The following is a 26,566-nucleotide window of genomic DNA, read 5'->3' on the forward strand; positions in this document are numbered from 1 at the left end:
TTGTGCACACTCATTTGGGCCTCTGCCCTTGCCCTTCCCTTGCAAGTGTGCCTTGTTCCCCTCTCCTAGCTGATGCACCTACCCTGGGTCCTGCATAGGGGATGAGGTGAAGCAGAAGGCCGGCCTTGGACAAGCAGGAGGCCTGCTGGAGCTCCAGGTTGTTGGCTGCATGGGGCTGGGTCATCTTCAGAAAATCCAGTTCACTGTGCATGGTTCATGAACGTGGAGGTGAACACTGCAGAATGGCAGGGGCTGTGCTGACAGAGACTTGAACTGTGGGGTGGAGAGGGGATCTGGAGGCCTGGTTCTGCTATCAACTCCTTATCTGCTTCAACTTCTCTGGCCTCAGTTTCCTCATCTGTAAATTGAAGGGTCAGATATGAATTGGCTAAATTGTGTTGTGTACAGCCCCAGGTGGCTCCAAGGCCCTTGGGAGCGGTGGAGACAGGTGCAGATGGACACCCCACTCCCTCCCAGGTGGATCCACTTTGACCTGGCCTGTTGATCACAGTGCCAGGCAAGCCCTCTGTTAAGCAAAGGGTTCTGTGGCTATAAAAAGGCTTGAAAACCACACTACTGGGTGATGTATAAGGCTCTTCCAGCTCTGACAGACTGATTTTACAAAAACACAGGAGTCTCTAAGGGTGGGCTTTATGAAACTTCCCTTCTCACAAGCTTGGCTCCCCTCTCCCCGCCTCTAATCCTCCCACTCCGTGCCCTTTCTGGCATGCCCCCTGCCCCTCCATGCACTTGCTCCTCAGCCTCCTTTCCTTCTCCTCTCCATGCACTGAAATCTGCCTGAAATCCCCACAGGCCAGGCTATCTCCGCAGGGAGATCAGGTTAAGGGGATTGGCTCCTAACCCGATCTGTGCTCTTGCCAGTGGCTGTGCATGTCTGGGGATTTCATACATCAGCCAATGGGTATTTATCAAGGGTCTCCTTAAACCTGACCCTCAGCCAGGCATATCCCTTAACATTGAACCACTCTACTAGTGGGGAGGATATTAGCCCTGGGACTAGAAAGGTGGGTGTCATCTAAGTGGGTCTGCAGCTGGCTGGTGACCCCATGAGTCAGACACTGTGGAAGGAGACCCAGCCTGGCTGCCAGGTCTCCAGGAGTCAGACCCCCCAGCACTCCCATTCACTGCTTCACCAACCAGATAGAAACCATTTACTTTTAACTTCAGTTTACTGCATGTGGAGCAGGAATAGTAATATGATTGCTAATTAGACCTCTGGGCTGAAAAACAGGACAAGATGTAAGAGCATGTTGTACCAGGAAGAAATAATCTAAAACACACACATTCATGTTCCACAAGAGATCGAATTGTTCATTGCCCTTATAAAGTAGGTAGAAGGAGTCCTATCCTCCTCTTTCCATCTTGCAAAAATAGAATGCCAAAAAGGTCAAGTGATTTATGTGATTGTCCCTGACTCTACACTAGGGATATTATTTATCAGGTCCCCAGATGCTAGGGGCAGGTCACCTGAGCTCAGATCCTGGCTCTGACACTTACTAGCTGTGTGATCTTAGACAAGTTATTTAACATCTCTGTGCCTCCTTTTCCTCCACCCTAAAAAAGAGTTAATTTTGAGTTACTGTGAAGGTCAACTGAATAAAAAATGTGAAGTGCCTAGAACCATGTCTGGCAGGCAGGTAGCTCTTTGTGCTGGATATTGTCAAGCCTTGGGAAAGCTCACCTGTCCCCTGCCCTAGTTGACGCCTGGTGTTGATGCCTGGTAAATGCATTGTAAAAGCAGCAATGTACAACATACAGCTGAGAGGTCCATTTTTATGCATGGCTTTATTTACAGACTCTGGCAAAGAACAGGCATTCAATAAATATGGATTAAGTAAATAAATGAATGGAAGTATAAATGAAGGTGATGCAACCATTCCCTTCTGTGTTCAGATTCCGTTTTTTTTCTTCCTCTATCTCAGCAATTGTTATGTCACAAGAAAAAATCTTTGCCCCATTCTGCCCCATCACTTTCTTCACTTTTCCTCCAGTTTTGATGCCCCATCAGGGGAGCTGGAGCAACTTCTGGCTCAGTTACTAACCGTGTGACCTTAAGTTCACTGCTGAGTATCTAGAAGCTTCCATTTCTCTGATCACTCCAGAATATGGAAGTCATCTTGGACACCCCTCTCCCTGTTGGAAACCCCTCCCCACCCACCTCCAGTCAATCGCCAGGTTCCAGAGTCTTCCCTCTAAATAATCTCAGATCAGCTAAGTCTGCCCTGTCTCCACTCAGCCTTGCCTCATCTCAGCTCACTCACTGAGCCAATGTGGTCTCTCTGCTCCAGGCCCTGCCATCCAACCCACCCTCCAGCTTCCTCAGTTAACCTGTCCAAAGCTGACCAGTGACTCTGTCACTTCAAGCCTGCAAAGGCTCCCCATGGGTCCCAGATCTGCCCTGAGTCCTTCATGGGATTTGCAGACCTTCATGGCCTACCCCCACTGGCCTGTTCAGAGTGCCCTCTGCAGACCACTGAGTGCAGTTTCCAGAATGCCTCACCCTCTCTCCTACCTCAGCATCTTTCCAAACATTTTCTCTGCTTACATGTACATGCACCCATAGAAAATAGGTAAGCCATTCCATGGTATTACTGCTTTACATAAAAGGCATCATGCTATATAAACACTTCTTTAACTTGCCCTTGGCATGCATGGCTGCCTTGGAAATGTCTCTCTGCCAGGGTATTCAAACATAGATGGAGGTGACTCTTCTCTATAGCCACTGCACACACAACTTTCTGCAGGAAAGGCTTTACCAGTTATTTAGCCACTCCCCAAGCACAGGACCCCAGATGGCTTCCAATTTTCCACTGTAAAAATTATCTGTGATAAACATCCTTGTGCAATGTGAAGGTCTTCCCCCAGGACAGATGCAAACAAGTGGAATTGCTGTATCTCAGGGTGGGCCCATTCTTACTCTGGTGAACCCAGTGGATTGCCAGCACCCCAGGACTGCTCCCATCCACATCTGCTTTTGGCTACACACTACTAGCGGCTATTTACCTGCAGCTGCCTTGGCCATGGGCTTGTCCCCACCTGAGCTGCCTGGAAAGCCCAGCCCCCCAGCTGCAGCTTAATGCTGACACCTGGAGACATCTGTCTTCCTAGGCCTGGCTCTAGTCCTCACACAGGTTGTTGTTCCCACCACCTGAGCTGGAATTACCCATCCCCTCCTCTTGCTGTCCTGGACTGTGGGGTCCTGGGGGTAGAGGGCATCCTATTCTATTCATCTCTGGATTCCTGGGGCTCAGCACAGTGACTCACATGGCACCTGCACTCAGCAAATCTTTCAGAAGGAAAGTAGGTGTCCCTCAGTGTCACCTGTCCCCTCTCACCCTCCTCAGGCTCCCATCCTGACTTCCCACATTCAAACTCTGTCTTGGCCTTGTCTTATTCAAAGCCTGGGATCCACACCTCACTGAGCTCCCCTCAAAGAATCAGCACACAAGAGTGGAATGTCCACTTGACTGAAGACAGACTCAGGGATACAGATGAGGGCCTTGTGTCACAATCCCCACAAAACCCCCTTGAGCCTGCATTCCAGATGTTTGTCCCTGAGTCCCTCCACAGCCTTGCCTCCCCCAGAGCCTCACCTCTACTGCCTCCTCTCCTGCAGCCCAGCCTTACTGGCTCATCCAACTCCCTCTCAGCATCTCTCAGGGAATTTCAAACCCCCTCCCATTACTCAGAAGTTCATCTCTAGAAGAGCTTTTGCCCTCCGGTTGCCACAGCTGGACTCATCTCCAATGCTCAGCATAGCTAAGGAGTCTGGGAACAGGACCAGCTGACCACCCCTCCTCTGCCTCTGCCCATGAACTTCAGGTCCCACCCACCTTACACAGAGGAGGCTTCCAAACACCCACAGGCTTCTCCCAAAAGGAACATGGTGAAGGCAGTTTTCTCCATGGCAGCACGCATATAAGTGGACTGCAAAATGGGACCACTGTGGATATGAGGCCTTGGACCCCACAGGCTCGGTGTTGGGGATTTGGGCTTGGAGGGCTCCCCGGCAAGGAAGGTCTGTTCAGCGCAGCAACTGAGGGAGATGGAAGGTCCCAGAAGGGTGGGGCTGGAGTGGGTCGAGTGGGGTGCACCCCCCATCTGAGTCCCCACATCTGGGCTTCCCAGGCTGACACCTTCATCATCGAGGCCGCTGACCTTGGGGTCATCTACAAGATCAAGCTCCGCCATGACAACTCCAAGTGGTGCGCAGACTGGTACGTGGAGAAGGTGGAGATCTGGAATGACACCAATGAGGATGAGTTCCTGTTCCTATGTGGGCGCTGGCTCTCCCTGAAGAAGGAGGATGGGCGACTCGAGAGGCTCTTTTACGAGAAGGTGAGGCAAGGGGCCTATAGGGCCTGTGGCCATCCTCATGCCTAGGGGAGATCCCTCGAGGTGGAGGTGCTGGAGCTGCAATTGCCAGTCCTGTTCTCCCACACAGGAGTACACTGGGGACCGCAGCAGCAACTGCAGCAGCCCTGCTGACTTCTGGGAGATCGCCCTGAGCTCCAAGATGGCCGATGTTGACATCAGCACAGTGACCGGGCCTATGGCTGACTACGTTCAGGAGGGCCCAAGTAAGCCAACCAGGGAGCTCTTTAGACGGGGGCCAGGCACATGGAAATGTTTTAAAGCAATTCTTGGATGAGCCATTCTTGAGCCCCACCATCACCGATGACATATCTAACACTTAGTCATTTACATAGTTTACACACATATTACCTGTTTTATCCCCAGAACAACCCTGCAAGGTGAGAGGGCAGGGCTAAGCCCCCTTTGCAGATTGGGAAACAAAGGTTAAAGGAAGTTAGGGTGAGAATGAACATCCCTTACCTGTCACTAGAGCATCACACAAAGCACTCAGCCATGCAAACTTAAGGCATGATGTGGTGGTGAAGGCAGGAGAAGAAGTCCTGAGATGGTCATTTGGGGACTGAAGTTCCATTTCTGGTTCTGACAATAAAATGTGTGGCCTTGGACAAGCCAGTCTCTTGGCTTCAGTTTTTTCTTCCTCCATAAAACAACATCATAATTCCCTGGCAAGTTCATTGTGCTAACCAGATTTTTGAGATAAGGCAGTTCTAAATTGCCTATCGAACATTTGAATGCACTACCTTCATAGTCAGTTCTCTTAAACATAAGAGTGTGACAACCACGCTATGCCCCTCCAAGAGGCCACATAGTGGCCTCTGTGGAGTCAGGCAGAGAAAGTCAGTCTGCTTGCAGTTTACCTTTTCACTCTAATAGGACCGCCAAGAAAGTGCCTTTCCTCAAGCACTAAGATCACCTGTGGAAAGGCTCCCCCTGTAAAGGTAAAATAAGGCCATGTGCAAGTAATTCCAGCCAGGAAGAGACAGTTTGGAAACTTTTCAAAGAGATACAGATTGTATAACCTAAAATCCACTATACCAATGTCTCCTTACATGTCATAACCACCCCAGCTGCAAGACGCATGGATAGTTGGTGGGAAACCACAACTCTATGGACACTACCTGAGCAAGTTTTATGCTGATTGATCTGGTGTGTTTTGGAAATTGCTGTCTTCTAGGACTTTCATTCACTATGTTGCATATATGATACATTTTTATTGTTCTTCTTCAAATTCCTTCTTTCTATGAGACCTTGCTTTTGCCAACAGCATTTTTGTTGACCATAGGGAGCTTTTTGCATATAACGCCTATACGTGGTGAGAGGTTATTTTTCTTACCCTCCTTCACATAATAGTGCTAGGTTCAAGTAGGATAATTGGTCAAAAGAGCTTTTAGAAGCTTGACACTCCAAACAAGTGACAAGAATGCTGTCTTTGGTCTGCACGTTGGGAGTTAGCAACTCCCTCAGTCCTTGGAGAGGAGACACACACCACAGATAACTTACCAGTCTGAAGGGCTCGTTGCACTTTGTCTCTGAGCAAGGAGCTGAGATCAGTGCCCTCAGAGGTCACTTCCAAATTTGTGAGCCTATGAGGCAGTGCCTTGTCCACCTGGTCTGTTATGAGACTGGGCCCTGTGATCTCTTGCAGTTATTCCCTACTATGTGTCGGTCACCACTGGGAAGCACAAGGACGCGGCCACTGACAGCCGAGCCTTCATCTTCCTCATCGGGGAGGGTGAAGAACGTAGTAAGCGCATCTGGTTGGACTACCCCCGAGGGAAAAGGGGCTTCAGCCGTGGCTCTGTGGAGGAGTTCTACGTCGCAGGCTTGGATGTGGGCATCATCAAGAAAATAGAGGTGCTGTCTTCTCGGGGCCCCATGATAGTGACTACCCTAGGGATAGACAGAGCTGACCAGTACCTGGGTGGGTGGGGGAGTGCAGAGTGGGAAGAACAGCCTACCTGCAGCACCTCTTAGAGCAGGTAGCAGAGGAGAACCAACTAGCCAGGTGACTTTGGGTGAGGCACCTGCCCCTCTGTGTGTTTGTCTTCCACCCACCCAGTGGGAATGTTCTGTGTATTAGTTTCTATGGCTGTGTAACAAATTATCACAAACTTAGTGCCTTAAAACAACACAAATGTATTATCTCACAGTTTCATGGGTCAGGAGTCTAGGTGTGAGTTAGTGGGGGTCCATCTTCAAGATCTCAGTGGGCTGAAATCAAGTTGCAGCCAGGGCTGCGATTTTATCTGGGGCTTGGGGTCCTCTTCCAAGCTCACCGGTTGTTGGCAGAATCCATTTTCTTGGAGGTGTAGGACTGAGGACTTCATCTCTCAGTGGCCCACCATTCCCCACCATGGGGCCCTCTCCAAAACCTGGCTGTTTTCTTGTTCAATAGGAGACAATCTCTTCTGCTGCAAATATCTCCAACTTCTTCACCTCTGACATCTAGACATGCTTTTCTAAGGGCTCGCCTGATTAAGTCCAACCCACTCAAAGTCACCTGATTAGAGGCTGTAATTATATCTGCAAAATCTCTTCACCTTCATGGGAGGTACCTGGGCCAGCAAGTGCACAGCACACTGGGAAGAAACACTGAGGGAGGGGGCTGGGCAGGGAGCGCTTCCTTCCCAGTTGTGCTCAGATCGTCACAGATCAGGTGTGTCTCCTCCTAGTTGGGCCATGACGGGGCCTCCCCTGAAAGCTGCTGGCTGGTGGAAGAGTTGTGTTTGGCAGTGCCCACCCAGGGCACCAAGTACATGTTGAACTGTAACTGCTGGCTTGCCAAGGACAGAGGCGATGGCATCACCTCCCGTGTCTTCGACCTCCTGGATGCCATGGTGGTGAACATCGGGGTGAAGGTAGGGGGGCACTGTGAGTGTGCAGTGCATGGCCAGGGCAGTGCAGGTTGAGGTGGGGAGCAGCAGGGGAGACAGAAGTGAAGAAGTAGGAGACTCATCACTGGGGCATCCGCAGGCGCTGCAGCCTGGTGTGCTAGCCGGGTGTACTTTGCTAGGAGCCACAGACTGAACTCTCTTCTGGTCTGCTGCCATGTGACCTTGGACAAGTCATCTCATTTCTCTGGGCCTTGGTCTTCCCATACACTGCTTGGAAATAATGCATCCCTACTACTCATGGCCTATTCCGTGTAGGGTCTTGTTGAGAATTAATGAGATCACAATTCATGAAGAGCTTTGTGAGGAAGCAGCTCTATGTAGACAAGCAGGGTCATTATTCACCAAAGGATCCACCATCAACAGCAGTAGAGTGGTGATAGGAAAGACAGCATCTGGGATACTGTGAATCTCTGAGTCTCACGGTGCAGCCAATGGTGTCCACACAATACCCTCCTTAACTGGAAAAGCCTGGAGGGCAAGAGGTCTGAGCTTCGGTCCTGGCTCCATCTCTAACTGGCCAAATGACCTGGGATAAATTATATAAACACACAGGTCAGGCCAGGCAGGAGGCAGATGCCTGGTGCTAGGATCTGAGGACACACAGCCATTTGGTGGCCCAGAAGCCTCTGTTTCACCTGACCCTGTGGGTTTCTCTTTTTGGCTTATGGCTACGGGGTCAACAGAAGGCCCCAACCCTTATCTCTGGTACTGAATCAAAACCAATGGGCTTCTTGGACCAGGTCAGAAGCTGTCCCACAAAGGTAAGAAATCACCTGGACCTGAGTGTGCTCTGTCTACATTGTATATGGAAACAGAAGTGGGGCTCTAAAAACCTAGACAGGCAGGAGTGTGGGGGCCTGCCACTCTCCTGCCTCTCGCCTGCTGGCGAGTCAGAGAGCAGCACTTTCTATAGCACACATCCTTCCCCCACCCCCCAGACATCTCCATCTGTGGCCAGACGGTTGGTGTGGGTGAGCACACAGTTCATCCAGGGACCTCCGCCTGACCCACTTCCCAGCCTGTGTGTGCCTCTGTGCCACCGCCCAGCACACATGCACACCCCACGCAGTGCAGCTGCAGCTCCCTTGGAGCCCTTTAGTCCAGGAAAATCCAGACCTACACCCGTTATCCATGGCACAAAGGAACGCAGGTTTGTCACTTTACAAAGAACTGCAGGGTTCTTTGGGCTGGCCATCTCCCCAGGACACCTGATATCAGACTAGAATTACAAGAGCACTGTTTCTGTCTCTTTTTGGAAGCACACTAATTATATAAAAAGAGATGTGTCTGTGTAAAGGAAAGATGGATGCAGAGAACACAAGAGTCGGACGGACCAGCTCTCAGGGGCCAGTCTCCATGGGGCAGCTGAAGCACTCATTTTGATCATTCTATTTTTTATGCCTGCCTGGATAAGAGCAAAAAAGTGTCAGGCTCGCACTTTTGTTCCCAGTGGCTCCTCCTGCCCATCATGAATGCCCTTGTTGGGTGGCCTAAGGGGATTTTCTTGGTAAAGCAAGAGGCTCTTCATCCGTTCCCTCAGCAAACATGTCCTGAATTTCTCCTGCGGGCCAGGCCTGCACAGAATACTTCAAACCTCACAGTGTCCTGGCAGAGATTCTAGATGCTGCCGGAAAAGCACGCAACTCCCACCAGGCACAATGATGGGGACATGACCGCTGTGATTAATAGCTCCGGTTTGGAGGTCCAGGCTTCTGGGTAATGGGGACCAGGCCCCTGCACAAGTGATAGAGGAATGTAGCAGCCTCCAGAGAAGGGACACACTGGGCCAGGTACGTTCAAAGGAGACGGTCAAGATGGCCCTTCCCCAGCCGTGTGTCTGAGCCTCTCCTGAACCTTCAGACTTCACTGTGAGTCCAGGGGCACTTGGTGAGAAGGAAGGGAGTAAGAATCCGAGACCAAAGAACATTCTAGAACATCAGTGTAAGTGCTTTCTCTTGCCACGAGGCTGCCTCACAGAGGAAGAACTGAGGTGGGGGCTTGGTGGAGGCACACCAGGAAGAGCAGGCTGCGCCTCACCCTCCAGTGGAGACAGAGGGCAGACATTCTCTTTGGAGCACACCTCAGGCTAAATGGCAAAACCCCAGTCTCAAGCGAACATCATGGAAGTAGGGGATTGTCCCACTTCTCCAGTGGATTGACGCAGCGCTCCCTCTGTAAGAATCACTCCCAATGGCACTCCTCATTCGCAGCCGCAGGGCGTGTGCAGGCTGTGGCATGAAGGCGAACTGACACCCAGAGCTTTGGCTGCTGCTTGGGGCCACACAGGTGGCAGGCGTAGCACCAGGTGCCATGCGAATTGTCAGCAGCTCTCACTCTGCAAGGGAGCTTATCCCTATTTTACCACAGGGGAGCAGAGGCTGGTGAGGTCGGCATCTGCCCAGATCTAACAGCCAGCACGTGGCAGGTCTGGGATTCACATGGAGCTCTGGAGGGCTCCAAAGGCCACTGTCCTGCCACCATGCGCTGCTGGCATGGCTGGACTTAGGTTCAGCTGACAGAGTCAGTTAACACTGGGCTTTCCGTCATATTTCTATTGCAGAAGGGCTCTCTGTCAGAACTCCTTTCTAGGGTAAGACTGGGCACAGTGGGGGATATAAGAGAGTGACAAGGCTGCCTGTTGCTATCCAGGCATTTACAGTTAATTTGAGGAAGGGCTCTTTCCAGAGCTGTGGAACTTGGACAGCGTGTCTCTTTCTCTGGTGAGACTGAGGCAGGTCAGGTGGGGTTGGAGGGTGAGGCTGAGACTCAGCACCCACATTCCTCTCATGGCAGGTTCTGTATGAAATGACGGTGTGGACAGGGGATGTGGTTGGCGGGGGCACTGACTCCAACATCTTCATGACCCTCTACGGCATCAACGGGAGCACGGAGGAGATGCAGCTGGACAAAAAGAAAGCCAGGTACCTGGAGGTGGCCCCTGCCCCTCACCCCTCCCACATTCCACTCTCCCCCTCTGCCCCACCCTGCCTTCAGCCAGGCTGATTCTCACATGCCCGCTGGAGACCATGAGGCCTTCTATCCTCTGCCTTTGTCTATTCTGTCTCAGTACCTTTCTCTTTCAAGGGCCAGCTCAAATCTACCTTCCCCAGGAAGTATTCCTTGATCACCTCTACCCATAGCATTTCTTCTTTCTTTCATCTGGTACTCAAAATTGTTTATTGTAAGGTTGGTAGATTAGTTGATGGTATTGTATCATTGTTAATGTCTTGGTTTCATTAATTGTACTATGGCAATATAAGATGTTGACATTAAGGAGAGCTAGGTGAAGGGGGCACAGAAGCTCTGTTCTATTTTTGCAACTTTTCTGTAAGTCTCAAACAATTACAAAATAAAATGCAGTCAATTTTCAAAACATTAAAAAAAGATTGAACACCTAGTATATGCCAGGCACTGACTCAGGCACTGAAGAGATGATATAACCAAGACAAGCGTCCTTGTACTTATAGAGCTTAACCTAAGGAGGGCAATGACAGCAACACTAACATTTATAGAAGCTTCTTTTGTGCCAAGCATTGTTCTATAATAAGCCATGTCTTGATACACTTAGTCTTTTCCACAACCCTATAATAACAACCCAATTATTATCATCCCCATTTCACAGGTGAGAAACTGGGGCACAACAAGGTAAAATCATATGCTCAAAGTCCTATGGCCGTTAAGCTGTGGCACTGCAAACTATACCCAGATGGCCCCCAGTCCTAATCACTCATTAGTGATTAGTAATGACATTAAAGATGACCCTCCTATAATACTCACTGTCCGTGCCCTCCCTTGGATTCCCAATTTAGACAGTCCTGGGTTTGGGCTGGTTTGCCATGTTCAGCCACTGTCCCCCAAACATCCCTGGCCCCTGACATCTTAAGAACCAGAGATGACAGACTCAGAGCCCAAGCTTAGCATTTTAAAAACCCACCCACAGCAACTTGCCTCTGAACACACAGCATTCCTTCCCTTAGCTGGAGGGCAGGACCCAGGTGGCTTCCTTTCTGAGCCCCTCATACCTCCTAGCTCTTGCCTTGCTTATAGTAGGCACTCAATACTTCTGGATTGGGGTGGTGATGAGGACATTGTGGATGATAGTGAGGATGGTGATGTGGATGATAGATGAGGACATTGTGGTAATAGTGAGGATATTGATAGTGCTGAATGGTAGGGATGATGACTGTGATGATGGTAGTGATGATGGTGATAGGGATAAAGGTGATGATGGTAGGGATGATGATGTTGATGACAGTAGGGATGATGATGATGATGGTGGTGGTAATAGGGGTGAAGGTGATGGTAGGAATGATAATTGTGATGATGGTGATGATGATAATGATGGTGATGATAGTGGTTATGATGATGATGGCAGTGATAGGGATGAAGGTGCTGATGGTAGGGATGATTGTGTTGGTGATGATGATGATTATGGTGGTGGCGGTGGTGATAGGGATGAAGATGATGATGGTAGGGATGATAATTGTGATGATGGTGGTGTTGGTGATGATGAAGATGTGGCTACTGAAGCTTTTGGGGACCAGGCAGCATTTCTTTTCATGGACAGAGAAGCTTGTGCAAGCTGGAACTTTGCCCATCCTATGGGCCCTGTGCAGCTCATCCCTGGGGGTCTGATTTTGTGTCTGTCTTCTCTTAGCACTTCTGCTCTCTCGTTTTGCAACTCCCATTTCCTCCTTGAATTCTTCCCATATCAACAGCAATGGTGATAATAATAATGGCTAACATGCATGAACATTTATTCCATGCCAGGCACTGTTGCAAGTGCTTTTTAATATATATTAACTCACAACACCCATCTTATCACTCTTTGTACTCTTTTTTTTTTTTTTTTTTTTCTTTTTTTTTTTATTATTATTATACTTTAGGGTTTTAGGGTACATGTGCACAATGTGCAGGTTTGTTACATATGTATCCATGTGCCATGTTGATTTCCTGCACCCATTAATTCGTCATTTAGCCTTAGGTGTATCTCCTAATGCTGTCCCTCCCCCCTCCCCCCACCCCACAACAGTCCCCGGAACGTGAAGTTCCCCTTCCTGTGTCCATGAGTTCTCATTGTTCAATTCCCACCTATGAGTGAGAACATGCGGTGTTTGGTTTTTTGTCCTTGCGATAGTTTACTGAGAATGATGTTTTCCAGTTTCATCCATGTCCCTACAAAGGACACGAACTCATCATTTTTTATGGCTGCATAGTATTCCATGGTGTATATGTGCCACATTTTCTTAATCCAGTCTATCGTTGTTGGACATTTGGGTTGGTTCCAACTCTTTGCTATTGTGAATAGTGCCGCAATAAACATACGTGTGCATGTGTCTTTATAGCAGCATGATTTATAGTCCTTTGGGTATATACCCAGTAATGGGATGGCTGGGTCAAATGGTATTTCTAGTTCGAGATCCCTGAGGAATCGCCACACTGACTTCCACAATGGTTGAACTAGTTTACAGTCCCACCAACAGTGTAAAAGTGTTCCTATTTCTCCACATCCTCTCCAGCACCTGTTGTTTCCTGATTTTTTAATGATGGCCATTCTAACTGGTGTGAGATGGTATCTCACTGTGGTTTTGATTTGCATTTCTCTGATGGCCAGTGATGATGAGCATTTCTTCATGTGTTTTTTGGCTGCATAAATGTCTTCTTTTGAGAAGTGTCTGTTCATGTCCTCTGCCCACTTTTTGATGGGGTTGTTTGTTTTTTTCTTGTAAATTTGTTTGAGTTCATTGTAGATTCTGGATATTAGCCCTTTGTCAGATGAGTAGGTTGCAAAAATTTTCTCCCATTGTGTAGGTTGCCTGTTCACTCTGATGATAGTTTCTTTTGCTGTGCAGAAGCTCTTTAGTTTAATGAGATCCCATTTGTCGATTTTGGCTTTTGTTGCCATTGCTTTTGGTGTTTTAGACATGAAGTCCTTGCCCACGCCTATGTCCTGAATGGTATTGCCTAGGTTTTCTTGTAGGATTTTAATGGTTTTAGGTCTAATATATAAGTCTTTAATCCATCTTGAATTAATTTTTGTATAAGGTGTAAGGAAGGGATCCAGTTGCAGCTTTCTACATATGGCTAGCCAGTTTTCCCAGCACCATTTATTAAATAGGGAATCCTTTCCCCATTGCTTGTTTTTGTCAGGTTTGTCAAAGATCAGATAGTTGTAGCTATGCGGCATCATTTCTGAGGGCTCTGTTCTGTTCCATTGATCTATGTCTCTATTGTGGTACCAGTACCATGCTGTTTTGGTTACTGTAGCCTTGTAGTATAGTTTAAAGTCAGGTAGCGTGATGCCTCCAGCTTTGTTCTTTTGGCTTAGGATTGACTTGGCGATGCGGGCTCTTTTTTGGTTCCATATGAACTTTAAAGTAGTTTTTTCCAATTCTGTGAAGAAAGTCATTGGTAGCTTGATGGGGATGGCATTGAATCTATAAATTACCTTGGGCAGTATGGCCATTTTCACGATATTGATTCTTCCAACCCATGAGCATGGAATGTTCTTCCATTTGTTTGTATCCTCTTTTATTTCATTGAGCAGTGGTTTGTAGTTCTCCTTGAAGAGGTCCTTCACATCCCTGGTAAGTTGGATTCGTAGGTATTTTATTCTCTTTGAAGCAATTGTGAATGGGAGTTCACTCATGATTTGGCTCTCTGTTTGTCTGTTATTGGTGTACAAGAATGCTTGTGATTTTTGTACATTAATTTTGTATCCTGAGACATTGCTGAAGTTGCTAATCAGCTTAAGGAGATTTTGGGCTGAGACAATGGGGTTTTCTAGATATACAATCATGTCATCTGCAAACAGGGACAATTTGACTTCCTCTTTTCCTAATTGAATACCCTTTATTTCCTTCTCCTGCCTGATTGCTCTGGCCAGAACTTCCAGCACTATGTTGAATAGTAGCGGTGAGAGAGGGCATCCTTGTCTTGTGCCAGTTTTCAGAGGGAATGCTTCCAGTTTTTGCCCATTCAGTATGATATTGGCTGTGGGTTTGTTGTAGATAGCTCTTATTATTTTGAGATACGTCCCATCAATACCTAATTTATTGAGAGTTTTTAGCATGAAGGGTTGTTGAATTTTGTCAAAGGCCTTTTCTGCATCTATTGAGATAATCATGTGGTTTTTGTCTTTGGTTCTGTTTATATGCTGGATTACATTTATTGATTTGCGTATGTTGAACCAGCCTTGCATCCCAGGGATGAAGCCCACTTGATCATGGTGGATAAGCTTTTTGATGTGCTGCTGGATTCGGTTTGCCAGTATTTTATTGAGGATTTTTGCATCAATGTTCATCAAGGATATTGGTCTGAAATTCTCTTTTTTGGTTATGTCCCTGCCAGGTTTTGGTATCAGGACGATGCTGGCTTCGTAAAATGTGTTAGGGAGGATTCCCTCTTTTTCTATCGATTGGAATAGTTTCAGAAGGAATGGTACCAGTTCCTCCTTGTACCTCTGGTAGAATTCAGCTGTGAATCCATCAGGTCCTGGACTCTTTTTGGTTGGTAAGCTATTGATTATTGCCACAATTTCAGAACCTGTTATTGGTCTATTCAGAGATTCAACTTCTTCCTGGTTTAGTCTTGGGAGGGTGTATTTGTCGAGGAATTTATCCATTTCTTCCAGATTTTCTAGTTTATTTGCATAGAGGTGTTTGTAGTATTCTCTGATGGTAGATTGTATTTCTGTGGGATCGGTGGTGATATCCCCTTTTTCGTTTTTTATTGCATCTATTTGATTCTTCTCTCTTTTCTTCTTTATTAGTCTTGCTAGCGGTCCATCAATTTTGTTGATCTTTTCAAAAAACCAGCTCCTAGATTCATTAATTTTTTGAAGGGTTTTTTGTGTCTCTATTTCCTTCGGTTCTGCTCTGATTTTAGTTATTTCTAGCCTTCTGCTAGCTTTTGAATGTGTTTGCTCTTGCTTTTCTAGTTCTTTTAATTGTGATGTTAGGGTGTCAATTTTGGATCTTTCCTGCTTTCTCTTGTGGGCATTTAGTGCTATAAATTTCCCTCTACACACTGCTTTGAACGTGTCCCAGAGATTCTGGTATGTTGTGTCTTTGTTCTCGTTGGTTTCAAAGAACATCTTTATTTCTGCCTTCATTTCATTATGTACCCAATAGTCATTCAGGAGCAGGTTGTTCAGTTTCCATGTAGTTGAGCGGTTTTGACTGAGTTTCTTAATCCTGAGTTCTAGTTTGATTGCACTGTGGTCTGAGAGACAGTTTGTTATAATCTCTGTTCTTTTACATTTGCTGAGAAGAGCTTTACTTCCAACTATGTGGTCAATTTTGGAATAGGTGTGGTGTGGTGCTGAAAAAAATGTATATTCTGTTGATTTGGGGTGGAGAGTTCTGTAGATGTCTATTAGGTCCACTTTATGTAGAGCTGAGTTCAATTCCTGGATATCCTTGTTAACTTTCTGTCTCGTTGATCTGTCTAATGCTGACAGTGGGGTGTTAAAATCTCCCATTATTATTGTGTGGGAGTTTAAGTCCCTTTGTAGGTCACTGAGGACTTGCTTTATGAATCTGGGTGCTCCTGTGTTGGGTGCATATATATTTAGGATAGTTAGCTCTTCTTGTTGAATTGATCCCTTTACCATTATGTAATGGCCTTCTTTGTCTCTTTTGATCTTTGTTGGTTTAAAGTCTATTTTATCAGAGACTAGGATTGCAACCCCTGCCTTTTTTTGTTTTCCAGTTGCTTGATAGATCTTCCTCCATCCCTTTATTTTGAGTCTATGTGTGTCTCTGCACGTGAGATGGGTTTCCTGAATACAGCACACTGATGGGTCCTGACTCCTTATCCAGTTTGCCAGTCTGTGTCTTTTGATTGGAGCATTTAGCCCATTTACATTTAACGTGAATATTGTTATGTGTGAATCTGATCCTGTCATTATGATGTTAGTTGGTTATTTTGCTCGTTAGTTGCTATAGTTTCTTCCTAGCCTCGATGGTCTTTACAATTTGGCATGTTTTTGCAGGGGCTGGTACCGGTTGTTCCTTTCCATGTTTAGTGCTTCCCTCAGGAGCTCTTTTAGGGCAGGCCTGGTGGTGACAAAATCACTCAGCGTTTGCTTGTCTGTAAAGTATTTTATTTCTCCTTCACTTATGAAGCTTAGTTTGGCGGGATAGGAAATTCTGGGTTGAAAATTCTTTTCTTTAAGAATGTTGAATATCGGCCCCCACTCTCTTCTGGCTTGTAGAGTTTCTGCTGAGAGATCAGCTGTTAGTCTGATGGGCTTCCCTTTGTGGGTAACCCGACCTTTCTCTCTGGCTGCCCTTAACATTTTTTCCTTCATTTCCACTTTGGTGAATCTGACAATTATGTGTCTTGGAGTTGCCCTTCTCGAGGAGTATCTTTGTGGCGTTCTCTGTATTTCCTGAATCTGAATGCTGGCCTGCCTTGCTAGATTGGGGAAGTTCTCCTGGATAATATCTTGCAGAGTGTTTTCCAACTTGGTTCCATTCTCCCCATCATTTTCAGGTACACCAATCAGACGTAGGTTTGGTCTTTTCACATAGTCCCAAATTTCTTGGAGGCTTTGTTCATTTCTTTTTATTCTTTTTTCTCTAAACTTCCCTTCTCTCTTCATTTCATTCATTTCATCTTCTATCAGCGATACCCTTTCTTCCAGTTGATCACATCTGCTACTGAGGCTTCTGCATTCTTCGCGTAGTTCTCGAAACTTGGCTTTCAGCTCCATCATCTCCTTGAAGCCCTTCTCTCCATTGGTTATTCTAGTTATCCATTCTTCTAATTTTTTTTCAAAGTTTTTAACATCTTTGCTATTGTTTTGAATTTCCTCTCGTAGCTCAGAGTAGTTTGATCGTCTGAAGCCTTCTTCTCTCAACTCATCAAAGTCATCCTCCATCCAGCTTTGTTCCATTGCTGGTGAGGAACTGCTTTCCTTTGGAGGAGGAGAGGTGCTCTGTTTTTTAGAGTTTCCAGTTTTTTTGGTCTGTTTTTTCCCCATCTTTGTGGTTTTGTCTACTTTTTGTCTTCGATGATGGTGATGTACAGATGGGTTTTTGGTGTGGATGTCCTTTCTGTTTGTTAATTTTCCTTCTACCAGACAAGACCCTCAGCTGCAGGTCTGTTGGAGTTTACTAGAGGTCCACTCCAGACCCTGTTTGGCTGGGTGTCAGCACCGGTGGCTGCAGAACAGCGGATTTTCGTGAGACCACAAATTCAGCTGTCTGATAGTTCCTCTGAAAGTTTTGTCTCAGAGGAGTACCCGGTTGAATGAGGTGTCAGTCTGTCCCACTGGGGGGGTGCCTCCCAGTTAGGCTGCTCAGGGGTGAGGGGCCCACTTTAGGAGGCAGTCTGTCCGTTCTCAGATCTCCAGCTGCGTGCTGGGAGAACCACTACTCTCTTCAAAGCTGTCAGTCAGACAGGGACATTTAAGGCTGTGGAGGTTCTCGCTGAGTTTTTGGTTGTCTGTGCCCTGCCCCCAGAGGTGGAGCCTACAGAGGCAGGCGGGCCTCCTTGAGCTGTGGTGGGCTCCACCCAGTTCGAGCTTCCTGGCTGCTTTGTTTACCTAAGCAAGCCTGGGCAATGGCGGGCGCCCCTCCCCCAGCCTCGTTGCCGCCTTGCAGCGTGATCTCAGACTGCTGTGCTAGCAATCAGCAAGACTCTGTGGGCATAGGGCCCTCCGAGCCAGGTGCGGGACACAATCTCCTAGTGTGCCGTTTTCCAGGCCCGTTGGAAAAGCGCAGTATTAGGACGGGACTGACCCGATATTCCAGGTGCCGTCTGTTTTCCCTTTCTTTGACTAGGAAAGGGAACTCCCTGACCCCTTGCGCTTCCCGAGTGAGGCAATGCCTCGCCCTGCTTCGGCTCGCGCACAGTGCGCTTCACGGACTGTCCTGAACCCACTGTTAGGCACTCCCTAGTGAGATGAAACCGGTACCTCAAGCAGAAATGCAGAAATCACCCGTCTTCTGTGTCGCTGGGGCTGGGAGCTGGAGACCGGAGCTGTTCCTATTCGGCCATCTTGGCTCCACCCCCACTCTTTGTACTCTTATCTCCACGTTACTAATAAGATGCCTGAGACACATAGAGGTGAAATAACTTGCCCAAGGTTATACAGCAAGTAAGTAGGGGAAATGGGATTTGAACTTCTTTCTAGAAATGAAGGAGGACCAAATAAGAACAGAAACTCTCTACTTAGAGCTTGCTGTAACAAGAGACTCAGTTACCATCACTTGGTTTGGTAGAGATTTGAAGGCTGTGGGAGGAGGAGGAGCTTTATAGTGAAGCATTATTTTTGGCATGGTAAAGCTGGAGGTAGGGTAGCTAGAATCAGGGTTTCATACGTGATTGCATTGGGGAGCATATCTGGATTTGGTCCGTCAGTCTGGTTAGTCCTGAGTTGGGAGCAGGGACAAAATAAGGAAGCTGGGGACCATTGCCCAAGTCCTGACCATTCTGGACCAATTTCCATAGAGACTGGGGTTTCTTGGGATGGTCGCTGCAGAGGAGGCAGCTCAGAGTTCTATTATCACACATGGTCTGGCTACTATTGTTTGCATATTCAGTCTTCTATAGTCTTTACTTCTGTACTCTGACTCTAATCTTTGCCCAACCCCATATTCCTGGATTTTCTCTGATTAATTATCCCACATCTACATTCCAACTTGTTTTCCAGATGTACAAGGCTTAATTGCTGGTGGAAGAGACATCTCGTTTCTGGAAGTATCTAAATTCCAAAAATGTTGCTGAAAATCACATCATTATAGATACAACCATATTGTAAATGCTTTGAGGCACCTTGCTAGTTAAAAGATTTTTTTTCTGAATAAAGATTTATTTTGTGAGGAGAGCCATCATTTCTTAATTACCCTGGTTTGCAAGCTCAGAGCTGTTACCCGAGACATGTTTTGATTTTTTCGTTTGCATGTGGCCTGATGTTTCACCTGTGTCTTGAAGTCCTTGTTAAGAATGCCTGTATCTTGACTAGGGAACGTAGATAGAAAGACCCACTGGGCATGTGTCATGGGCACAGCTTGCTATTGTGCAAGGTGATACTTTCAAATGGTATGTGACCAGAATGAGGCTGAGATATGCATGCATTCACACAGAAGGTATCATGAGGCTTCTACCTGCTGCAACACTCCTGCAGTCAGATGCTAAACCCAGGGGCCGAGGCTTACAATAGCCAATAGCAATTCACTCTATCCCACTCCCCAGCTAAATTTCCCAACTTCTCATCTTGCCACTTCAGAGAAAATGGTTCTGGTAAATTAACTCCCACGAGATGCTGGTGAATTAATATGGCATTCAGAAAAGATGATGCCCCAAAACGTAATGCATACTCTCAGGAGATGAGTCTCTACCAGGGGGATTTGAGGCGATTGGTGTCCAGTGGGTGTAGAAACTATTTTTAGACAAAGAGTTGTGGTATTTCTATAGCGGGAAGTAAATGCCTATGAGGGGTCATGCCTAGGCCCAATAGAAACCTAGTGAAATGGGAACTTCCTTAAACTGGACACAAAAAGGATTTTGGGTCCCTTTTTGTGTCACAAAAGAGTTCTGTTGGGTTTACCCTTCAGAATGGCCTATTGCTTTCACTAACCCTTAGTGCAAAGAGCATGGAAAGAGGTTGAGCTCAAGGGAATGGAAACAGAGGACAGGCACGCAAATGGGATTCCAGTTGCCCTTTCAGGAAAGGATCAGGAAATATTTGGCTGTCACCATGTGCAGGGCTATAGTAAGCTTGTAAGTTTTGACTCTGTCTTCCACATCTTTATCACTTGAATCTTAGTCTGGTTAGCAATGAAGCTCTGAGACTGGAAAGGGCTTATCTTTGGGGACTTCATGGGCAGAAGACTTGGGTGGGAAGGTTGAGTCCTTCTCAGAGAGCTTGGAGGTGAGTCCCAGGGGACAGCATGAATGATGGTGGTCTGAGAGAAGAGGAAGGAAAGCTGAGTTCCAGGAACTGCTGCCTTCCAGGGGCACCCGAGTCAGGCAATTGAAAGGTTCCAGCACTCACTGCTGGGCACCCCTCTCAAAGCATCATCTGTAGCTCAAGGGCTGCCCTTTAAGAGGAGACTGGCAGATATGTACTAGGTCTGATCATGGCATTCAAGAATAGCAGAGACTTAGAATCTGTTTAAGATTTGACATTGTTCTACTCTCAAACCACAGCAAAGATGCCCACGAGATAGAGATGCAGCTCCCCATCACCTCGTATGTCTCATAGGGGATGTACAAGGTCCAGTTTTCCCAGTGGTCCCTAAGGAGCCCAGATCAGCAGAGCCTGGGGCTGGAGGCTCTGTCTTTTGTGTCCCAGTTACTTCAGCCTCCATGGACACTTACATCATCACTGAAGCCAACTCTCTGCTGCTCACCAACCCCAGGCTTGGAATTTTCTCTGTGTGAGTTCCAAGGCAGCCTCCGCTTGTCTACCTGCTTTCTGGTCCCAAAGTTTTCCAGTCACACCACTTGGGGCTATATTAATTTCCTGAGGTGGTGATACAAAATTACCATAAACATAGTGGTAATTAAAACAACAGAATTTTCTTCTCTCATTTTTCCGGAGGCCAGAAATCTGAAATCAGAATCTGTGGGTGGAAATCAAGGTGTCAGCATCGCCATGTGCCCTGCAGGCTCCGGGAGAGAATCCACTCCTTGCAACTTCTGGTGGCTGCCAGCAGTCCTTGGCTTGTGCTGCATCACTCCAGCCTTCAAGGCCAGGTCTTCCCATCTCTGCCCCATATTCACATCCCACCTCCTTTGGGTATGTGTTGATCTCTCTCTTTCTGCCTTCTTAAAAGGACTCTTGTGGTTACATTAAGGGCCCACTGGAATAATCCAGGATAATCTCCCCATCTGAAGCCTCTTAACTTAATTACATCTGCAAGGACCTCCCTTTTCTTTTTACCATACAGTTATATACATGGATTCCAAGATTTAGAACATGGATATCTTTTGGGGGACCATTTTTCAGCCTAGCACAGGGGCTACAATCCACAGAGCATGGATCTGAAAATTCTGCCACATGAAGAACAGTCAAAGGTTCTAGAGACATTTACATTTTTCAACATTTTATCATGAACATACGTATATATGTAAAAGTACATACATTATTGATACTTGTAAAGCAAAAACTTATGTAAACCCTGCACACTGCCTTCAGGCCAAGAAATTAAATCTTGACAGTTCTCAGCTTTTAAGGTAAACATTTTCTTGTTTCCTTTCTTTTTTGATCTCCATCTCATGGGGCTATGCTTTCATATCACCTGGATTTCATCCCTAATGATAGGCTTTTATATCACCTGGATTTGAATGGTACATAAATAGAATCAGGCCATATATCTTATTTTATGTCTTAGTTCTTTCACTCAGCATCAGATTTTTCATACTTTCCTGAGCTGTTGAGTGTGATTGTGATTCACTCATTTTCATTGCTGCATAGTATTCCATTGAGGAGCCTGGAGAAGGGAGAGATCCAGTGGCTTGTTTCAAAGGGGTAGAGAGGGAAGAGAGTAGAGGCACTGAAATTGGTCAGATGTTGACAATTCAACAATTCATTCTGGTGGCAGAACTCAATGTAACAAAAACTTACTAAAGGTTGGCCATGGCTGTCCTAAAAGGAAAACAGCTGCAAGGGTGGCCATGGGGCCTCATCAGTAGAGCTGTCTAAGCATGGAACCACCCAGTGGGTTCATTTTGCCCACAGCCCAGTGATAGCTGATTTATCAAAGCAGGGGAATTGCAATAGAGAAAGAGTTTTACACACGTGGAGCTGGCTAAATGGGAGACCGGAATTTTATTATTACTCAAATCAGCCTCCCTGAAAATTCAGAGACTAGGGTTTTTCGAGGATAGTTAGGGTGAAGAAGTGGGGGTGTCTAGGCAATGGGTGCTTGCTGCTGATTGGTTTGGGGGTACAATCATCGGGGTTTGGGAAATGGTCCTCATTGCATGCTGAGTCGTTTCTGGTGGGACCACAAGAGCTGTTGGCAGGTCCAAGTGGAGCCATTGGTCATCAGACATGCAAAAAACCTGAAAAGACATCTCAAAAGGCCAGTCTTCAGTTTACAATGGCAATGTTGTTATCTGCAGGGGTAACTGGGGAAGTGCATATCTGTAATAATGGCTGGCAATGTTTATGTCTATGCTTTGGCAGAATTCAGGCTCTTCTCATCCTCCTAGGCTGGTAGTCTCTCCTTAATTTTATGGAAGGGCTATTATCATTTAAACTATACACTAAATGTCTCCCAAAGTTAGCTTGACCCAAACCCAGGAAAAATCAAGGGGAGTCTGAAGGCTAAAGGCAAGATGGGGGTTGATTAAATCAGATCTCTTTCACTGCCAAAATTTTCTCACTGTTATAATTTTTTCAAAGGTGATTTCAAGCATAGGCTCAATGGCCTTGGATATGGAGAACTTCAGACTGGAAGGAGGGTTGTCTAGAGCAAAGCTAAAGCTGGCACTCTGACCCTGGCCAATCCTGAGAGCCCCAGCTATGCCCCTAAGATGTCACAAAGACAAACTGCCTGAGCAGCTGCTGAGTCTGATGGGCTTTAGACCCCACACCATCCATCCCCATCTGCTGGCCAGCCCTTTCCCAGGGTCCCTAACCATAACCCTTCCCTGGCTTTGTAGCAATGCCAAAAATTCTCCCATGAAATAGTTGTCCTTCCAGCCTAAGCCTTTGGCCCTGTTTAGCCTTCAGGCTGTGCTCATTCATGGAGCCCAGTGAGGGAGTGGTTGCTGGGCCCTCCCTAAGGACAGCCTTTCATAGCAGGCAGGAACAGAAGGAAACCAGAATAGGAAGGACGTGAGGGGCAGCCAAAGGGGGCCTTCTCAGACACCACTGCCTCAGCTGCTGAGCAGAGGATCCTTTGAGTAGATGAACAGCAAAAATCCTGGGCCACACAACAGCCCTGTCCTGTGAACCAGGGGCAGAAGGCCTGGATCAAAGGCTGGCTCCTCTCCAAAGGGTGGGAATCCTACTGTGTGTCAACTGAGGTGTCTGGAAGGGGTCCAGGGCACCTGGAAGGATGTGGCTAGTGAGTTGGGAAGACTGAAGGACAAATAAGGGCCTTCACTTTAGATAGTTTTACACTGAAAAGAGGAAGTCCATCCAGGTTAATTGGGGTTCAGCCTGAAATGAAGGGTGAGGGGGTAAATGTAATCTCCTTGCAGTCTTCCAGAAGAAAAGCTTGTTTCTCCTCCCCTTTTCCTTACACCTATCCCACCATAAAATCTCCATAAAATGAAGACACTTGGCTAAATTCAAAGAGTGAAAATTAAAGAGACATGCAAAGCGAAGAATTCTAAAGCTCTTTTGATCTGCAAAATCGTGCTCTTGGCAAAAGTAAGGAATTGAAAGATTATTTGAGAGAATCTCAGTGTGTGACATGAATGCGACATGAGCACCTCCTTACAGTTTCCATTATGCCCAGAGGGACAGATGGGGCTTCAATTAGAGGAGGAGGGATATGGGGCTGACTTTGAGATAACTTTTTCACTTCTAATAATTGTAAAATGCACACAGAGCAAGTTGTCAAAAGAGATTGTCTCTGTTTCACCACCACCTTTAAGACTAGCAGTTGTTAGTTCTCAATTTGCAATATTTAAGTCTCAGCCCCCATCGGCTATAGCCTCTGTTTTTAAAAAACATAAAAATATGTCTTGTATTCAAGGAAGCACGATGATTGCCATGCAGAGCCACATCTCCAGTGCCACCTGCATTACCCCGAGGGCCTTATCAGCAGTATCATCTGGAATCAGTCAGCAGTCAAGCAATCAGTCAGCATTGAAGGTCGAATTGTACATGCGGCACTGTGGGAAGAGCAGTAAGGAATAAAGATAGAGTATCTCTGAGATGATGAGGTCATTCAGCAGGAAAATAATAATAGCAACAAAAGCAGCATTACCTTCTATTTGCCTACTGCTTTACAGTTGGCAGTAGCATTACTCAATTCAGGGCATGTGTTCAGTTTTGCAGATGGCAAATAGAAAAATGTGAACGATGTCATCTAGAGTTGTGCAGTGCACAGCCTGCCCCACCATTCGCAATGGCCCTGTCATGCACAGAATCTCATTTAAAGCTTTGCAGGTATGGAATTCTTTTTCCATTTTAAGTTGATTTCACATCCATTTGGTCTTCATCACAGTTTTGTGAGATTGCAGGGCTAGCATTATTCTCCAGACCACAGGTAAGGAAACCAAGTTCTAAAAAGGAACTGGGACTATTCTAGGTGACTGGTAGAATGAGATTAGAACTCAGCACTGGTGGCTCTTGGTTCAGGGCCATTTCTACTAGCCAAACTCACTTAACCCAGTCTTTCAGGAACACATCTGGGATGCAAGAGATGGGCTGGTGGAGAGTTGCTGAGAGCAGAGGGACTGCTGAGTAAAGGCCTAATCTCCCTCACCCGAAACCTGGCCTCTGGCCTGGCCCATCCCAACTGTCCCCAGTGGCCAGCTTCCCTTCTTCATGCCCCTCCTCTCCACCCCCAGGTTTGAGCGGGAGCAGAACGACACCTTCATCATGGAGATCCTAGACATTGCTCCATTCACCAAGATGCGGATCCGGATTGATGGCCTGGGCAGTCGGCCGGAATGGTTCCTGGAGAGGGTAAAATGTCTAGACCCTCACTCTTCCTTCCAGCCACCACCCACCCCTTCCCCTGGTTCCTCTGGCTTGTCAATGGACCTTGTTAAAGCACAAATGTCACCGTAGAGGATCATTACATGAACCCAGCCCATATGATCCAGTATGCCCTTTGGCATGAATTAATCAGAGAATGTCGTTTTATTTATTTGTGTCCAGTTGAGAACTGAAGCAACTGTCAGGTAATTCAACACGAGCTGTCAACGTTATGTGGACAGAGACCCAAGGAAGGGGAGGGGTGGTGTGGGCTTCCTTCAGGACAGCAGCTGGGAGGGTTGAGAGAGGAGGAGCAAGGCCTGGGGCAGAGAGAGGCTGTCATGGTGGGAACTTCAGGCAGGATGGCAGAAAGCTTACTGGGGCCTCTGTGATCATGGAGTTAGGCAGCTGCTTCTTTTTCCATTGTGGGCCTGAGTCTGAGCTTGGCCGTCAGCACTCTGCCTGAGGAAACTGGATCCTTGAGCTCTCAGTTGGGCTGAAGCCAGCCTTGCAGATGGGATGTTGGGATCTTCAAGGAGCAACAGCAGCATGGGATTTCTTAGTTCTGCCTCCATCCTCCCGCTCTTCCCAGCATACATATGCATGGGCACATATGCACACACATACATGCACATGGCCACAGACTCAGTTTCCACCAGGAAAGGAAGGCAGCTGCTCCTTCTCGGGACCTCTCATCACTTCCTTACCTTCCCTAGCTGTGTGGCTCTGTGCCTTCAGGCTGCCCAGGGGAGAGTCATTAACACTTGCTGCTCCAGGGCAGAGAGAAGAGCGTCCAGGGCATAGGGCCAAGCTGCACTCATTTTGATGAGAACCACTGTGATGTTAGCAGTCCAAGGGCTTTCCATGCTAAGAGTGGCTCCAAAGCTGGAAGCCCCTGGCAGCCAGGAGGAGCCTCACCTGCAGCCCCACACTCATAAAGGCAATGACTATGCCGACAAAGATGACCTTCCTGCAGCCTCCGTGTCACACGAGGTCCTAGGCACGCCAACTTGTGTGTTGTGCCGGTCCTCCTTACATAATGTGTGTTAGAGTCTCAGGCAGCATAACAAAGCACCATGGACTAGGGGCTTGGAACAACACACATTTATTACTCTCTCACTGTCATAGAGGCAGAAGTCCAAGGTGAAGGTGTTGGCAGGGCCGCTCTCCCTCTGAAGGCTCTAGAGAAGCATCTGTTCTGGGCCACTCTCCTGGCTTCTGGCAGTTCCCTGGCTCGGGGCAGCATCATGCCAGTCTTCACATGGCATTCTGGGTGCATGTCTGGGTGGTATAAGATTGGACTAGGGCCCACTCTAGTGACCTCATCTGAACTGATTACACCTATAACAATCCCCTTTCTAATAAGGTCACATTCTGAGGGACTGTGGGTTAAGAATTCAACATATGAACTCTGGGGGAATACAGTTCCACCCATAACACAAAGCCCTGCAGTCCCCTGCCTGAGTCAGCCCATGCATCCTCGTCTATCAGTGGCCAGCTCTCCTGCATCGCCTCCGGCTCCTCCTCCCCTGTTCAGCCATTAGCAGACTTTCTTGAGTCAACAATATGGTACCCACACCAAGGACTATCCCACAAATGTCAGCGTTCTGCTCCCAGGTGTTTGTGGCTGACAGGGGCTCAGTTGGTCTGTTTTTCT

The 26,566-nt window shown here is 47.1% G+C and overlaps 1 protein-coding gene across 7 annotated transcripts in view; it reads left to right on the top strand.

The window, feature by feature from the left end:
• The window catches only part of LOXHD1 (lipoxygenase homology PLAT domains 1), a 187,833-nt gene that overhangs the window by 128,700 nt on the left and 32,567 nt on the right, over nt 1-26,566 (top strand). For 5 of the 7 annotated variants that reach the window (XM_055292404.2, XM_055292432.2, XM_055292425.2 and 2 more), the window contains 6 exons: nt 4,150-4,359; nt 4,466-4,601; nt 6,044-6,252; nt 7,071-7,256; nt 10,086-10,213; nt 24,780-24,897. In XM_055292404.2, the coding sequence (XP_055148379.2) occupies nt 4,150-4,359; nt 4,466-4,601; nt 6,044-6,252; nt 7,071-7,256; nt 10,086-10,213; nt 24,780-24,897 (987 nt within the window). Of the gene's footprint in view, nt 1-4,149; nt 4,360-4,465; nt 4,602-6,043; nt 6,253-7,070; nt 7,257-7,629; nt 8,054-9,268; nt 9,467-10,085; nt 10,214-24,779; nt 24,898-26,566 lie in introns of those variants that run through there. The other 2 variants (XM_055292442.2, XM_055292452.2) reach the window with 2 other exon arrangements.

Source organism: Symphalangus syndactylus, chromosome 1 (assembly GCF_028878055.3).
Source record: "Symphalangus syndactylus isolate Jambi chromosome 1, NHGRI_mSymSyn1-v2.1_pri, whole genome shotgun sequence".
Lineage (NCBI taxonomy): Eukaryota > Metazoa > Chordata > Mammalia > Primates > Hylobatidae > Symphalangus > Symphalangus syndactylus.